The 18213-nt window shown below is 35.4% G+C and overlaps 1 protein-coding gene across 11 annotated transcripts in view; it reads left to right on the top strand.

Annotated features, from left to right (window-relative positions):
* The window catches only part of LOC310888747 (ras GTPase-activating protein 1), a 119664-nt gene that overhangs the window by 59575 nt on the left and 41876 nt on the right, over window positions 1-18213 (top strand). For all 11 annotated transcript variants that reach the window (XR_014576128.1, XR_014576129.1, XM_083815764.1 and 8 more), the window contains 7 exons: window positions 1570-1622; window positions 2356-2506; window positions 7896-7974; window positions 12387-12507; window positions 14395-14551; window positions 15249-15336; window positions 17551-17628. Coding sequence is in view for 9 of the 11 variants with exons in the window: in XM_083815764.1 (XP_083671890.1) it covers window positions 1570-1622; window positions 2356-2506; window positions 7896-7974; window positions 12387-12507; window positions 14395-14551; window positions 15249-15336; window positions 17551-17628 (727 nt within the window). In the remaining 2 variants the exon portion in view is untranslated. The remainder of the gene's footprint in view (window positions 1-1569; window positions 1623-2355; window positions 2507-7895; window positions 7975-12386; window positions 12508-14394; window positions 14552-15248; window positions 15337-17550; window positions 17629-18213) is intronic.

Raw genomic sequence — 18213 nt, forward strand, 5'->3', positions numbered from 1 at the left:
TGTGCAATCACTTTTACCCAGAATATGCACAGTTTAGGGTGTGGTGTTTTCTGGTTTGTGTTTTTTATTGTGGTGGTTTTACTCAGCTGGGCAGCTGAGCTCCACCACAACTGCTCTCTCATTCCTGCTTCTCAAAGGAAAGGGGGAGAGAATACAGTGAAAAGGGCTCAAGGGTTGAGATAAGGACAGGGAGATCACTCAACAGTTATCATCACGGGCAAAACAGACTCAGCAGAGGGAGATTAATAGAATTTATTACCTATTACTAACAAGCTAGAGCAGTGAGAAACTAAAAATAAAACATACTAAAAACACCTTCCCCCCATCCACCCTCTTCTATGTCCTCTTCCCCTGAGTGGTGCAGGGGAACAGGGAATGGGGGTTGTGGTCAGTTTACATGTGTTTTTTTTAGCATTTTTTTTATTCCTTTTCTTAAATCTGCTGTCACAGAGGTGCAAACAACATCGCTTATTGGCTTGGCTCTGGGCTGCAGCGGGTCCATTTGGAGCCAGCTGAAACTGACCGTTATCTAACATGGGGCAGCTTCTGGATTCTTCTCACAGAGGCCACCCCTGCAGCCCCCTGTTACCAAAACCTTGTCATGTAAACCCAATACATTTATACATATGCATCTTACCTTGGAAGTAACCTTTTTCAGATCTGCTTAACTCTAAATGCAGCAGAGGGAACAAAGCCTCATTAGAGGAATGATAGTGTAATAGTAACACTTTTTCTGTATTAGCCTCATGTGCTAACACTTACAGTCCTTCTGGTTTTCTCTTTAATAACCTGTTTGCAGTGAATTCCAACTTGTTCAATACTTAAATCATATTAGCTCTTTGCAATTTATTTTTATTTATGGTGAACATGTTTGATATTGTGCCAAACTGTTGACTGTTATATTATTTGCAGTAGTAAAGATGAGTGGCAAATGCAAGTTACAGAAAAATTCTAGTAGCTAGATAACTTCATCTGTACTCCATTTGCTTACTGTAATTGCATCTGCTGCTTTCTGTATTAATTGTAAAGTTTGTAGTCTCCAAAGGACTGATGACTGAAGAAGGCATCTCTTGTTACTTAATAGCAAAATGAAACCACACACCAGTGATTTTCTTTCTGCTGTTCCCTAAAACTGCTGTTCCAGTTTTAGTTGTTCTGTACAGTATTTAACCTTCATTAATCTCCTTGTTTGGGCTTTGCATTTCATGCTTCAAATTGCCATCTGAAATTGAATTCAAATATGCCTGTGAAATTATCTAGCATTTAAACAATGCCTTTTCATCTCTAAGCACACTTGGATTTGAACATCTACTTCATGTTGGACATTTGTATTGAATGAATTTATTTATATAGCTGTTGATATATATCTTTCATTCTGTTGCTAGAACAACAGAATCATTGAATAAGATAATGGTTGATTATATAATATATATGTACTAGTTTTTGTTTTTTTTTTGTTTATTTTTTTTTAATAAAAGATTAATTCATAGGTGCCAGAGCCTTAGTTGTCACAACAACCAAAAAAGAGTGCTGATAGTCTTGCTTTCTATTTTTTTCTTCATCTTTAAGATGGTTCCATGGGAAGATCTCCAAACAAGAAGCTTACAATTTGCTGATGACAGGTACTTGTATTTCAGATAGAAAGACAGTGGTAGTAGAATGGAACAAAGTGATCCTATTTATATTGAGCTGTAGCAAAACCTGTTTTTCTGTATGAATGTTTGAGTATCTAATTCCAAATGGAATGGTTGCTGCTACAGAATGTTGGGGGGGGGGACGGGGAGCAGGTGGGCACAAAAATCCAAAGCTGATGGCTATAAGTATTGAGTATTTTTATGTTCTCAAGTAGAGTTAGTTTTGTAATTTCAGGTAAAATTGTTAATTATTTTTTTTAATATATACATATTTAAATATTTTGGGCTTCATCAAAATGCTGAGGAGAAAATACTGTTCTATACTTACAGGAGAAAGTATTATCAACTTTTTAGTCTCCTCACAGAGGAAATAATTATTTAAATGGAAATGTCAAGATTTGACTCATACTGTCAAGTAAAATATTAGAATTAAAAAATCATTAGTTTTTTAAAACATTGTTGATTCCCCCCCCCAGTGCGCTTGTAAAGAGGTGGCAAAACTGTGGACAGGTTGTCAGTTACAGCCAAACAAATTTGCATCAACTTTGGTAGTTTAGTATTACATCCCATTTGGGTGAAGAACAGGGATCACTGTGGGAACTTACCTCAGATTTTGTGTGCAGTTCTTGATAATTTGTACAGAAGGAGTTTTGATAAGCACTCATAAATGACACTAAGATAAGTAACAGTTGAATAACACTTTATTATGCTATCTTTTCAGTTGGTCAGGTGTGCGGTTTTCTTGTGAGGCCTTCAGATAATACACCTGGTGATTATTCACTTTATTTTCGGACCAGTGAGAATATTCAGCGTTTTAAAATATGTCCAACATCAAACAATCAATTTATGATGGGAGGCAGGTATTATAATAGGTAAGTTTTAAGTTGTGTGTATTTTTTAACTTTTGTAAAGAATTTGTGTTGTTGATAATTTACTGATGTGATCATAAAACTTCAGTATTTCTTAATGTACTAAGAGTTTTACCTGACTTGCTTAGTAGTTACTTGTAACTAAGCATCTTCTAAAAGCCCTAAAAAGCCTAAGTGTAACTTGTCTCTTTTGAAGTATTTTGTCTTCTCTGAAAGAACTTCTTCACCCTATAAATTGGGTTATGACATGTAATTAAGAGAATGCAGTGTTGTCTTGGAAGCTACTATTTATAATAGGGAGTTTTATGTATATAAAAGGGGAAAATAGAAACATTGGTTTTATCTGAGACATTCAGGAAGGATTTTAAACTATTAATAAAAATAGGTATTTACAAGAAAGGGAAAAGTTATCTTCATTTTTGAAAAAGTCATTAAATTGCATTAAAACATGAATAATATTTTGGTCAGAAGTGTAGGTCACTTCATTTAGAGTGATGAAACTTGGAATGGGTTTCTTTTGCCATGGGTGTAAAAATATGGTGATATGTACAGGAAGAAATGAAAAGAGATAAATTTCCTCTTTCACAGAAGGAGCTATCAGTGCAACTCTATCCTTAGTAATCTTTATTCTTAGAGTTGTCATAGATTCAAGACTTCTCAGTAGCGAAAACTTACCTCCTTCTTTTAATGGAGGCCATTGCCTGTCACACAATCAAATTTTCCAGACTTGTTCACCTGGAACCAGGGCATTCTTCATCCCAACAGGGAATTTTTCTCACTTCCAGCTTGGCTTCTGAGTAGGTAGAGGCCCAGCAGCTGGTGTGTCTGAGAAAATGTCAAGGTCTCTTAACTAAGAAGTTTAGTGAACTTCTTCAAATGACTTCAAATGGACAGCGGTGTGAGGCTACACAATTAGAACCTTTATTAACCTATGCATATCTCACACACAGGCTGCTTCTACATTAATAATCCTTCTACATTAATAAGTCTGGCCTCTAGACATCCTCATTGAAAAATCAAACTAGCTGCAGTGTTAGCCTTTGATGAAGGTAAATGCTCTTTTGCCCGTTCTCTAGTTACATGGCTTATGGGAAGGATGATGGGCTAAAAGCCCCCACCCTGGGTGATGTCTAGCTAATTAACAAATTAGTGGAAGTCATTATCATAGAATCATATGATAATGCTGCGAAACCATTTGAAACTAATATGACCTTAATCATCCTTCCCATAAGCCATGTAACTAGAGAATGGGCAAAAGAGCATATTAGTTTCAAATGGTTTTGCAGCATTTGATAGTATAGCTTCAGAAACTTACTGGAATAAGTTGATGCTTTAGGAAACCAATTTTCCACTGCTTGATTCACATGAAGTGTGTATATAAAATACATTTATCTAAAGAAGATTCTTTCCTTGATTTTAAACAGAAAACAAGATAAAGTTAAGCAGCACTAAGTTATGATAACATGCTTTAAGAGGGATTTTTTAGAATATTTTGGTACCTAGGTTGCAAAGATCTTTCTCAGTGAAAGAGAGCTGCTTGACTTTGAAAGACTTTTAGTTTTAGTTGTATGTTTTGGGGAAATACTAATATACTTCTAGGCTCAAATTCTGTCCAAGTTAGTATTTACTGAAAGTTGCTGAACTTCTTGAAGTTCAAACATTATGTAATGGAAGATAATAAGGATGCAAAATGAAGGTGGTAACTGCCCCAAATTGTTTACCACAAGATCTACTTCAGAGTAGTAAAAAAAAAAATAAAAATTGTTCTATTTCACAGGTAGTTTGAATATCCAGACACAGGCAGGGCTGGAAGTTTGATAGCCTATATAAGCAATATTATGTGTCTGCCTATATTCCAAAAGCAAGCCAAAATTTTCTTGGGTGATCATGGGGGGGAAATAGTTCTGGGTATATCTCAGAAATCTGATGTTCTGTGATGCATAGGAAGGACTACTTTTTCCACTAACATTTTCCCTTTGCATGTCCTCCCACCATTCTGTATATATAAATTGCTCAAAATTTCTATTGATGAGTATAACCGACAGACTATATTTATACTCTCATACAGAAGTCTGGTTTCATTATTTTTAACAGCAGCTTTACAAAATAGCCAGTCTGTGTTCTTTTAGTTGTCTAATTGAAAGTTCTAATATATAGGAAAAGATAAATACATACCGAGTGTGCTTTTGACTATATAATGAAATACTATTTTCCCATGGACTTTAGTAAAGCATGTAACTTTTGTGATCTGTTTGTTCCATGAATAACATAGAAATTACTTCAGTAGTCACTTTCTTCTATTTTCATGGAAAAAGTGGCAAAGTCTGTTCTAGAGGGTGATTTTGCTAACTGTATATCATGAAATCTAAAACACAAAATTTATGCTTACTGACCTGTTGGACACACCATCCTGAACATACTGTTTCTGATCTAAGCAGGGTTGGGCCCAGTACTTGGACGGGTAACTGCTTGGGAATACTGGGTCTGAGTGTTATAGGCTTCCAGAGAAGGGCCACAAAGACAATGAAGGGGGTGATTGGAGCCTCTCTAGTATGAGGAGAGAGCTGGGACTGTTTAGCCAAGAGAAGAGAAGGTTGGGGGGTAATCTTATCACAGTGTATAAATACCTGATAGGAGCAAAGAAGAGAACCAAATGCTTTTTAGTGGTGTTCAGGGGCAGGACAAGGGGCAGTAGGCACAAAGTGAAATGCAAGAAATTCCATCTGAACGTAAGAAAAGGCTTTTTCTACTGTAAGGATGACTGAACACTAGAAAAGGTTGACCTAAGAGCTTGTGGAATCTCCATCCCTTAGAGATGCTCAAAACATGACTGAACAAGGTCCTAAGTAATCTGCTGTAGTTGACCCCTCTTTGAGCTGATGAATTTCACTAGGTGATCTCGGAGGTCCTTTCTGACTTTCTGACTCACCATTCTGTGAATAACTTTGATGTATTTTACAGTGTTTTTTTTGTTTTTTTTTTTCAGTGTTTCAATTCTGATTTTAGAAAAGATGGTAGGATAGGGATACTATGCCATATCTCCTGCCCTTTTCTCCTATCTGCTTTCTTTCTGAAATCTAACCTTTATAACAGACAGTTTTCCAAAAACCTATAAAATGGCGGGGGAAAGGGTGGTATATCTGGTGATTCCATGTCAAAGGAGAATTGAGGAGAACATTGACCCAACAGTTAGACATCAAACAATCTTTCAAGTTACCTTTAATTTGAGAGGCATGACAGTTTGAGACTAGGAGACTGGAGTTGATGGAAGCCATTTTCATTTTAACTGATGGTTTAATCCATATTTTGATAGGCTGAACAATATGGGCCTAACATGTTAATTTTTTTTTAATAATTTAACAAAGTACATAGTGTTCTGCTTTCTAGATTCTTCACTATTTGAAATGTCAGCACTTAAAATAACTCTTAATTCACCCATTAACTATTAAACAAATGTTATTTGTTTATATTTATATTGTTATTTTGTGGTGATGAGATACTTTTAAACTATCCAAGTAGCTAGGACCTGGGCAGCCTAATCTATTAGCAGGCATAGTCAACATGAGTTCATCAAGGGAAAGTTCTGCCTTAGTAATTTGATCTCTTTCTATGATAAGGTCACCCGCTTGGTGGATGAAGGGAAGGTGGTGGATGTAATCTTTCTAGACTTTAGTAAGGCATTTTGTACCATCCCTCAGCATCCTTCTGGACAAATTGTCCCAATTGTGAGATAAACAGGTTCACCCTATGCAGGATGAAGAACTGGTTCAGTGGTAGACCTCTGAGGATTGTAGTGAATGGGACTACATCTGGCTGGCAACCAGTCACTAGCGGTGTTCCCAAGGTTCAATTCACTGAACATGAGTCAGCAGTGTGCCCTGGCAGCCCAGAGGAAAACCACATTTTGGGATGCATTAAACACAGCATAGCCAGCCGGTCAAGAGAAGCAATTCTTCCGCTATATTTAGAGTTGGTGCAGCCCCACCTTGTGTGCAGTTCTGGTCTCCACAATATAAAAAGGAATTCACAGAAATTAGGCAATTGTTTCTTATGTTGAGGTATTTTTCTTATGTTGAGGTATTTTTAACCATGGAAGTAGACAGTGACAGTCAAGGTATCTTGATTTGATGAACAGGGAAAAAATATATAAAGTCACTTTATTGATGATTGCCCTCATAACAAGATGCTGGCAATAGCTGTTCAACATGCAAAATTCAATTAGTCATTATTTTATGCGATGTGGTAAAGTCTAATTCTTTATGCAGAAAACGGCATGTGCACATTGCATATAAATAAAATTTGAAATTTGATTTTAGTAATACTGAAAGAGAAATTCAAGTCACTTTACAAACCTGAAAAATAAAAATATTCATGGGAAGATTCAAAGATTGATCAAGCATGCACTAGTTGGATAAAGAAAAGCAAACGAAAATGTCTTTCTATTGTTTTGTTTAAATGTTTTCACGATCCTTTTATAGTTTCACATATCTTTGAACACAACTTTATCCACTTGTAATAGGGCAAAGATCTCATCACGTCTTATTGTTTACATTTGCACACATAGCTAACAGTATATATATATATATATATAAAGTGAGAAAATGCTTTCAGTATAGTTTTGTTCCTTGCTTAATTACTTAGTTCTTTATTTTCAGGTTCATATTTTATATACGAATGATTCATCTGTGTTGATGTTAACGCTGCCCTTCTTTATTACAGTGTAACTTTCAATAACTGCAAAAATAAGTTTGAGCAACAGAAAAATAAATTGAATTAGCTTGCATCTGTCACTCTTTCTCTCCTGATCTTTCAAAATTCAATTTCACTCCGATTCTGGCAATTAAAATGCAAGCTCCTTCTGCAGAGGAGTGCTACTGACTGAGTAACATGATTTAACATGAAAGCTCAGTGATTTTGAAGTGTAAATTGCATAATCCATGTTACAATACTTTTATATTTCCCCACTCCTGTCCAAAAAAAGAAATTGCTTTGCATAATTTGAAGCATCTCCCATTCCCTTTCCCTAGTTTACTCAAGGACTTTGGAAATTATTGCCAATAAAATAGCAAGTGTCAGCCTGGTTAGAAAGCTGGAAATGTCTATGCATTAACTGAATGTTGAAAAGGTAGTCTACTCATTTGGCATTTTCAACATCTGATTGAAAATGTTCTGCAGAGTTTAGGATTAATATATTATGAATACAGTCTGTTAATTTTCATGACTTCAGTGTATTACTAAATTGTCATTGCTGCAAACAAGATTATGAAGTTTAACACTTGATTTTTATTTAAAAATTGTGAAGCTTAGTGTGATTACACGGAAAAGCAAATTGTCATGCAGAGGAAAAACTAACCAATTTAACATTTAAATCTTATTTTTCTTATTTGAACAGTATTGATGAGATCATTGAACATTACAGGAAAGAACAAATTGTTGAAGGATATTACCTTAAAGATCCTGTTCCAATGCAGGTAAAATTTCATCTCTGAGCATTTGTTGTTGAAGACATGGACTTAATCATCACCAAATATTTATAATAACTGAATTACAGGAGAGGTATTGGTGATAAACAGCATCATCTTCGCCTGATTTTTTGTTTTGAGCTTGTGTGCTTATTTCATTTTAACCTCCTGTGTATTCACTCATCTAAGGTTGGCTTATAGTCAACAGCACATAACGGTAAGCTTTGTCTGTGCTCTGAGGTGTAAATGTTCTGCCTTGTGTCCCCAGCTCTGGTTCCTGATTAAACCATTCTGTGCCTTAATCCCATGTTGGGCTGTGTCTGGCATCTTTCTTCCTCCAGAGAAACCTATATGCACAGAAAGCTGGGATTGCAGGGCATGTTCTGGAACACTTGTGTAATCCATTGTGTAATCCATTACATTAATACAAGGGCATTTCTTGTATTATCCCTTTGCTCACTAATCTGAGCACACCAAATATGCTTTTCATTTCTTCATACCATTCTTGTAGTTGCACTGCTAACACAAAATCTAGCGCAAGTTCATGTTTCCTGAATGTGATGGACCAGAACAGCTCAGAGTGCCATGTCATCAATGATGCCTTTTTCTGTGGGAATACTTAACAGATATATCCTAGAATATTAGGTGTCATTATTATAGCCACATTACATTATATTGTTTTATACTAACTATCAGCTAGCCATTTACTTTAAAACATTAGTAACTACATATGTTGTTTTGAGCATTATTTCCTTCATAGTTGTAGAGGTTATCTTGAGTTCATGAAAATTTGGATATTGTTTCAATTTTTAGTCCTGTTCTTCCTGTTACTGAAGTGTTTTTCATCTTGTCTTTGTTATTCAAAACCATAATTCTTATAGGCATATGGGGGGAGCAGAGAGAAAAGAGTAGTATGGGGCCAGTGCATATATCACTTCATCTCAATATAGATCTCACTGCTTAACAGTCTTACTTTTCATGTTTTCTTACAGCTAAAGATCTTTTGTTAATCTTAAATTCTTAATTCTTGATCTTAAATTCTTAATGACAGATGTATCCACTTAAGGCACATGGCAGTCTCTGGAGTTAGGGAAGAACAGAGAGACATGGTATTTGCTTTTAAGTTCTACACCCTTGGAATAGGCTAGTCCCAACACCTCTGATAAGAGCAGCCTCAATTTGAAGGCAATCCCCCTCCCCCCTCCATGGGATGCTGAATGACATAAGTCAGTGATAAACAAGAGCCAATGACAAATCATCTGAAAGACTGTTCAGTAAGAGATTAATCTCAGCAAATCATTATCAGTGACAGATGCTAGTCTACTATCAAGCTAGGCTTGGAAAAAAAAAAGGTAAAGCAAACGTAGAAGAGATGCATCTCTGATACCCTTACACCTCTAGTATCATTTAGAAAGACAGTGCCAAGACCTCATCTTTGTCAAAGATTTTTGACCTGCACTGGCTGGCAACTGACCAGTGTTAAAGGAAGAACTAATTATTCAATTGGTTTATGAACACAGACTGGAGTTTTTGTACTCATTGCCAGTTCAGAGAAGGCAGGTTGAGTAGCCTGCAACATGTTTACACAAGTTCTAGAATATTTAAACATGACTGGGCTGGAGCAGAGAAATGGAACAAAACTTAGGCACCATAGAATTACATATTTGCAGAAATGAACACTGTTGATTCTGAGTGATCAGCACTGGGAATCTTCACTGATTCAGAGAGCTATATATATTACAATGCAGATAGTATCTCAGTGAAATCTAATGACAGTCCAATCATCTTTCTGAGAAGATATTAGTTTCTTTATGTTGGGTCTGCATTTTAAAGGATATTCATCTTAATGTGTAAGATGCACTAAACAGGAGTTCCTGGAAAAGGCATGATTCTCCCAGATGGCATATAACAGGAACATCATCTTCAGAGGCCACTGCTCTCTAGAGGTACCACGAAGGTTAATTATCACTTTGAGATAAGTTTTTCTCTTTCCCAACATGAAAAAGGAAATCAATATTTTAGATTAGTTTGTAAAATCATAAAATGCAAAAGTAAGTTCTAAGTTAAAGCTATTAAGTAAAGCTATACTGAACTCTATACTATACTTCTAGCAAAGGTTCTAACAGCATAACTAAATCTAGCAAGCTCTCAAACCTTAATTGGGATATCATGACCCAGCACCATCATGATCTTAAATAATGTTGTAACCCATGTAAGTGCTATAAAGAATTGGCACTGAAAGAAAAATATATAAACACACTGAAGTGTGAAAATAATGAGACGTTAAAAGATTAGTTTCAACTTAGAACAAAATGACAAGTAACGTACCTAACAACTCTTGTTCTCATTGTGGTATTAGTTGGCCACTTGTTTTGAACAGACTTCTGCAAACATCCATAAATATACCTCAATGTCCTGTAAAAATAATAGCCAGTTACTCACTCCATTAAAAAACTTCGCAATTAAAAAAGCTGTTCAGAAGCTGTATCTAGTCCAACCTCCTGCTTAATGCAGAATTATTATCAATGATAGATTTATTATTCAGACTGTTGTGGTTTAACCCAGCAAGCAGCTAAGCACCACACAGCCGTTCACACCCCCACACACTTCCCACTGGGATGGGGGAGAGAATCAGGAGAGAAAAAAAAGTAAACACTTGTGGGTTGAGATAAAGACAGTTTAATAGGACAGAAAAGGAAGAGAAATAATAATAATGATTATGATAATAATTACAATAATAGTGTAGAAAGCAAGTGATGCACAATGCAATTGCTTACCACCTGCTGACCGATACCCATCCCATCCCTGAGCAGTGGTGTCCCCCCCGGCCAGCCACCCCATGTTAATTGTTCAGCATGATGTCACATGGTATGGAATATCCCTTTGGCCAGTTTGGGTCAGCTGTCCTGGTTCTCTCCCCTCCCAAAGTCTTGTGCACCCCCAGCCTCCTTGCTGGCAGGGCAGTATGAGGAGCTGAAAAGTCCGTGACTCTGTGTAAGCACTGCTTTGCAACAACTAAAACTTCAGCGTGTTACCAGCATTATTATCATCCTAAATCCAATTCACAGCACTATACCAGCTATTAGGACTAAAATTAACTCCATCCTAGCCAAAACCAGGACACAGACATAAGCTTTACATTAATTTAACATCTGCTATGACAGTCCATATACAAATGGCAGAGTCCTTGACTAATACACAATTCTATTTGTGCAAGTCGGATTCTGATTATTCATATGTGGATTAAAATGTTTTATAATAATTTTGTTGCTTTTTTTGGCTTTGTTTTTGTTTTCCCACTTTTTAACTGAATGAATAACAATTTGTTTCCGTAAATACATTTTAAGTGTTTAAAGGTAGTTAAGCAACAGTTTTCCCCTTTAAAAAAATACAACTTTTAATGCTTAATCTTTTCTTCACCAACACAAAAGAAACGTCTGTGCTGCTCTAAAATTCTGTGGTGGGTTGATCCTAGCCAGCAGCTAATTACTTGCTCACTCCCTCTGTGCAGGATGGGGGAGAGAATAAGAAAGGCAAATGGGAGAAAAATTCATAGGTCAAGATAAAACCAGTTTAAAAGGTGAAGCAAAAGCCGTACATGCAAGCAAAGAAAAATAAGGAATTCATTCACTAGTTCCACTCCGCAGGCAGATTTCCACCTACATCCTAGAAAGCAGGCTCTCAGCAAACAAAAAGTTACTTGGGAAGACAAATGGGAAACTTCGTCCCCCTCCTCTGGTACTGTGCTAACAGATCCACGTCCTTCTTGATCAGCTGACTTAGTAAGGTCAAACTTGGCTTGGCTTTTATCTGTTCTAACTTGATATTTACATTTCCAGATTTTAGCTTTCTATATGAATGTGTTTCTGCTTTCTCCTATTGTTTTCTGTTAGAATGTTACTCATTTAGGACATGAGTGCAAATAAGGTTAGTGAGAGACTGCACAACTTCTTGTATAAATCACTGTTTTAATTTAGCTCTGCACCATTCTTGTTGCTTCAGAGTTTATCCTTAATTACTCATTCCCAAAAGTTTTGATAGAAGACAGCCAGAAGCTCAATAACCTTTAAAGACTTATGTAAATTTTATATAAATCACTGTGAAAGGTGATGCTTTCTATTTAATGTTAAATAAATACAGATCTTACTTTGTAAACATTGGTCTGTATTTTATAAGAAAAATAAGGTTTATTCTGGTATAATCATTCCACAAGAAATAGTCATATTACATTTCTGGCAAAGGTATTGTATTAAATTATATCGGTTTGTTAAAACGCGAGAGAACAATAATAAAAGATTGGTAGTGTTCAATAATATTTTTGGTTGCAGCTTCATAGTGTTTAATTGTTTCACAGTTGATTCCTGAGCTTTAAACAAACAAACAGACAAAAAAAACCTGCTGATTTCTCCCTTATTTACCAGCATCAAGAACAAGTGCTTAATAATACGGTGGATGGAAAAGAAATCTACAATACAATTCGTCGCAAAACAAAGGATGCTTTTTATAAAAATATTGTCAAAAAAGGTTATCTTCTAAAAAAAAGTGAGTTCTGTTGCTTCTATAAAATGTTTCTCTTAAAAAAAAAAGCAGATTTGGATGCATGTTTTGTGTAGCACTGGTACCTAGTGGAGGCAAAACTGAAGTGAGCAAAAGGTTATAGAAAGCCTTTAAAAGGTATGAAAGGTTCTTTTTCCTTAAATTCATCAATAGAAATACATAATACATAAAATGACACGTAATATAAAGTTGATTGGCAGTTCTTGCTGAAAAAAAAACAAAGAGCAGCACAAAAACTAAGTGCCTTTCATCAAAGGTAATATTCAAACTCATTAAATGAAGTACGCTTTTATAAAATGTATTCATACATAGTATGCAATTCCTTTAAATTTAAGCTGATGGCATGAGTTAGAGAGCTAGATTAATGTAAATCAGTGCGTTCATTGGAGACCAGAGCTGGTTTAATTTTGTTATTCCAAGCTAGGTAATATGTGTAATTTAAAATGTGTATTCTGGGTAGTTCTGTATAGACAGAACTTAGTAGTAGTAGTTCTGTATAGACAGAACTATTAAAGTTCTGTCTAACACTGACACAGTCAACGTAATGTACAGTAATTGGATTAAAAGCTGCCTGACTCATCCCAATATATCCTTGAAGAATTGCCATTGAATAAGGTTTTGGAGTTCCAAGGAAGCTAGTACCTTACCAAGTATCATGGTTTTAGTTTATTTTTGTTTCCGCTAAAGCTGATTTTAACGATCAGCAATAAAACAAACATTTAAAAAATAAACATAAATAAAAAATAATAATAATGTTTCTAGAAATGACGAAGACCATAACTAAAAAAATAAGTTCCAGATAATGGTCTGGATAGCAAGCAAAAGTGAGAAAGAAGGCAAGCACTTAGATATAGTCAAATATAAAAGATGCATTCAAAGGAAATAAAAACTAGATCCTCTGAATAAAGCAAGGAAAGCACCTCTTCTCTTGAGAGTGTTAATTCTGAGATAAGATGTAGAGGGCTGTGGTAGAGTTGAGGAATTAGCTGAGAATAAACTTTTAAAAATAAATAAATAAAATTTTAGCTAAAAGGGATACTGAGATACTTTAAATGTGCAAGCAGGAATACTGAATAGGTATGGAGAGAGACACGTACCTGCATATAGAACAAAAACTTAATAAAATCACTCTTCCATCTAGTAGAGTATGACTAGATGTTAAAGTAGGTTTTCCAAAACTGTGAGTACTAGTGCTTGTTTATGAAGGTATGTGGTAGATCTATGATGATCAAGTTGAAAATTAATGCTGAATGCTTTTCTAAAAAGTACTGTGTCTTATGTTTTTACGTTTTTCTCTGAAACGTGGAACTGGCCAAATTCTTGGATATAGGTGTGTTTGGGTTCAGTTTTGGTTCTGATTCAACTATGTGTATATTATGTTCCTATTTCTGTTCTGTAGTGATACGGTTTTAAGATATCGTGATGCAATTTGTTATGCTGATGAGTTGGTAAGAGTTTAGGAATAATTTTCTCATGTCAGGAGAAATCTGTTTCTTAATTTAAAACAGCTTTATTAATTTGGATTGTTTACAGCATCACACATTATTTGCGAACTGCATAGACAGTCTTCTCATTGATATGAATGGAGTTGTGTGGGCAGCTCGTGCACTTGCTTAATCCTGTTGAGATTAATGAAAATGTTCAGAGAACCATCTACACTTGTACCTGAACATGTGAAGAGGGTCTGTTTTTAGCTAGATGTTGCAAAAAAATTGAATATGCATACTGATATTATTGCTTAAGCATGGTTAACTGTATGTTGTTTTTCTGTTTGTATTTTGACAAAAACCTTACTGCCCTCTTTTCTCTTCATTTACAAAATTTATATTTTCTTTAAAACAATATTGTAACTTCCTACTTGCTTTTCTACAGGTAAGGGGAAGAGATGGAAAAACTTGTACTTTATATTGGAGGGAAATGATGCCCATCTTATTTATTTTGAAAGTGAAAAACGAGCCACAAAACCTAAAGGTTTAATAGACCTTAGTGTGTGTTCTATCTATGGAGTACATGACAGTTTATTTGGCAGGTACGACACTGATTTTTTAATGCTTGCACATGCAGCAGGGCAGTTAACTGCTAGTTTGAGGCATGTACGGTACATGGACAATATGTCAGTAATGAACAAGGTGTTTTTTGTGTTTTGGGTTTTTTTTTTTCTGATTGTGAAATGTAAGCATTGTGACTGTTGGTTTATATTGTGTTTTATTCCGTAGTTGGTATAGATTGCAAGAGTGTATGTAGACAGATTTAACTGATTAATGGTAACTTGTTAAGCCATGGCAACTTGACTGCTAGCAACTGTTCATAAACAAATTCTAGTAAGAAATTTTAGATCTTAGTCTTAAGATTGTCTTGTGTGTAATAATGATTTGGGCTCTTGCATTGTCATTTTTCAATATTGCGTATTAATTGTTCCCCATTTTGTATTACAGGCATTAAAAAGATTATGAAGCAACTCTATTGAGGGTTTTAATCCTATTGAACCCAAAATTGACAAGATCAAGGATTTTGTCAATTCCAAAAGATCTGCATTCTTTTGTTGATAGGTATTAGAAAGCTGAATTGGGGGGTTGAAACTACTCTATGTTCAATGCTCCTTACAGTCAAACAGCAGAAATGTATTAGTTCAATGTGAACTTTGATTTGGCAGATATCAAGAAATGGAGGCATTTGTCAATACTACAAAGATTAATAAACCTTATGGGTTTTGTTCCTTTATTAAGGCCAAACTGTTTTCAGATAGTAGTTCAGCACTTCAGTGAAGAGCATTACATCTTTTACTTTGCAGGAGAAACTCCAGAACAAACACAGGTGAGAGTTTTTGTTGATAAATATAATTTTTAAAGCAAATTTTAAATTTAAATTTAAAAGCAAATTTTTTTTTGTCTTGTAATGTTTAATATTACCCTTGTCTTGTAATGTTTAATATTACCCTTCTGTAATAGAAAGCATGCGTACCACAGATGGTGGCTATGTCTACATTAACAAATATTACCATGCAATAGTAGCAGATCTGTAAGGGAAATTGTTGGTGCTGAGAATGTAGCTTTAGGGATTTTACTTCGGACAAGTTTTAGTCTGGTCTCATGTACTGAACTCTCATTAGTTTCCCTAAAATATTTCTGGAGAATATCTTTTGGAGTAGTTCAGTCCAAAAAAAAATTGTTTGCTCTCCAAGAATCTTCTATGTTATGAACCAAAGCATGGTAAGTGGGGAGTTTTCCTTCAAGAGTGCTTCTTGATGTGAACAAAAATGCAGGTATGTCCAGCGATCAAAATTTGTTGAGCATTTTACAGTTATTTGTCCTGACCATAAATTGGTGGTTGTTTATATTCTTGGGCACTGATTCTGCATGAAAAGTAAGATTTATTTATTTTTAAATTAGTATCATTTAGTTATTAGCTCTCTAGCAATTAATGTTTGCAGATTAAAAATTGTAGGAGTGGAGCCTAATTCTCTAAAAGTCACCCACCAACAGAAGAATGTATGTAAGATGTGATAATGTTCTTAATCATTAAGTTGTTTTGGTATTCCATGGCTCTGAAATATACCTGTGTTAGAAGTTAACCTTTGCATTTGATTTTATTTAAGAACGTACAGTAGGCAGAATACTCTGTCCTGTTTTCTGAACGTTCAGTATAATCTGCTTTTGGGTTAGACTTGCTTAACATTTAAGCTGTTCACTGCATTTATACAGAATACTGGGATTTCATTTATAAAATTATTCTTGTTAAGGCAAGTCAAATGTTTTACAGATGCTTGTGATTTCAGAAGTTTCAGTTGTCTGTACCTTGTAAAATTTCATGGAAGAATAATTTTGTTGGTATATTAAGGAAAACTTGCTAGTTTTCATATAATGTGGTAAATATCAAAGCAGCTGTCCAATGGATTGCATGATGTCTTTGATGTTCGTACAAAACATTAGTGAATGTAATGTGAAATGTAGCCTCATATACTAGTGTCACTGTACATGCCATGGTGCATTACTCATACTAGTGTAAACTTTGGAATTTAAGGGGATAAGTTTTCTTCTTAGGAGGGGGAATAAAGAGGAGTGTATATATATAGGAAATATTTATATTAATTTGGAGTATTTAGGAGGTTCTGTGGGTCTTCAATTGCTTTTCCTTATTTGGATAAGGAAACAAGCTACAAAAAAAATGCGTAGTTGAGAGTTCTTCCTTTTGTGGAAGGTTTTGAAAGCTAAAACTTCACTCACAAAGTGATTTACCTGAGAATAGCTCCAATACAGAATGTACCCGTATTTTTAAAATGTGGAAGGTAATGTAAAGGATAAGACTGAAAATGTCTTTTTTTTTTTTTCTTTAATGACATTATTAAATTGTACTTTGAGTAGGCAGCAGATCTTTGAACTACTGCACCTTTATGAATGTTACTCAAAGCCTAAATTTTGTGCTTTAGAAAAACTTACAAAATTTGGGAGTGGGGGATGAAAACATGAGAATGAGGCTATAGCATATCTTCTACCTTACAAAATATCCACTCTGCTCTCTGCATTTGTGAGCAGAGAGAATGGGGGTGTAGGTTATAATTTTCACTGTTTCTCTGTTAATGCTGCTTTGTTTTTTGTTTGAAGCATATGCAGTAAAATATGACTGTGATACAGAAATGGACGAGAGAATGATCAGAACAGTTTGACTTGTCAACTGTTATTTTCTCAGAAGCACCCAAGTCTTGCTTCATTTTATACACTGTTTTTAATTTAATGTAATATCACTAATTTTGAAAATTGGTAAAGGTCACACTGTATATCCATTAGTAATGCTTGATATTCCTAAAAGAGAATCAGTTTTGTAAATACTTTCTTTAGTTTTGCTGAGTAAAGACGAATTTTGCTTTAATATTCAAATTTTCATAATTTGAACTGCATACAAGTTGGTTTTTTTCAATCTAAAGAAAACTTCAGATACTTCAATGTATTTTTATTTTTTAGACATGTCTGTTCTAGTGCAGGAAGGTGAGTCTGACTTCTTGTTACACTGTTCTGTGCCTTTCTCTCTTAGGACTGGATGAAGGCTCTGCAGATGTTTTGCAGTTTAAGAAAAAACAGTCCAGGGAAATCCAATAAACGTCTACGTCAGGTGAAGCTATATAAATAATGGGGGGGGGGAGATTGTCTCCTTGTTGTAAAATGATGCTGATCTCAGAACTTTACTTTCAACAGTAGCAAATCCTGCATGTACTTTCTTTCTTGGAGTTATGCAGTACCTTTGTTAAACCCACCGGAGTGAATTCCTCTTTGTTAACATAGAATGGCTTGGGTTGGAAGGGACCTTAAAGATCATCTAGTTCCAACCCCCCTGCCACAGGCAGGGATGCCACCCACTAGATCAGATTGCCCAGGGACTCATCCAACCTGGTCTTGAACACCTCCAAGGATGGGGCATCCACTACTTCTCTGGGCAACGTGAAGTGAAGGATTTCCTCCTAACCTCTAATCTAAATCTCCCCTCTTTTAGTTTAAAGCCATTCCCCCCTTGTCTTGTCATTGTCTGCATGAGCAAAAAGTTGTTTTCCATCTTTTTTTATGAGCCCCCTTTAGGTACTGAAAAGCTGCAATAAGGTCACCCCAGAGCCTTCTCTTCTTCAGGCTGAACAGCCCCAGCTCTCTCAGCCTTTCTTCATAGGAGAGGCGCACCAGCCCAGTGGCGTGCTATCAACACAGA

This window comes from Anser anser (genome assembly GCF_964211835.1).
Source record: "Anser anser genome assembly, chromosome: W".
Classification (NCBI taxonomy): Eukaryota; Metazoa; Chordata; class Aves; order Anseriformes; family Anatidae; genus Anser; species Anser anser.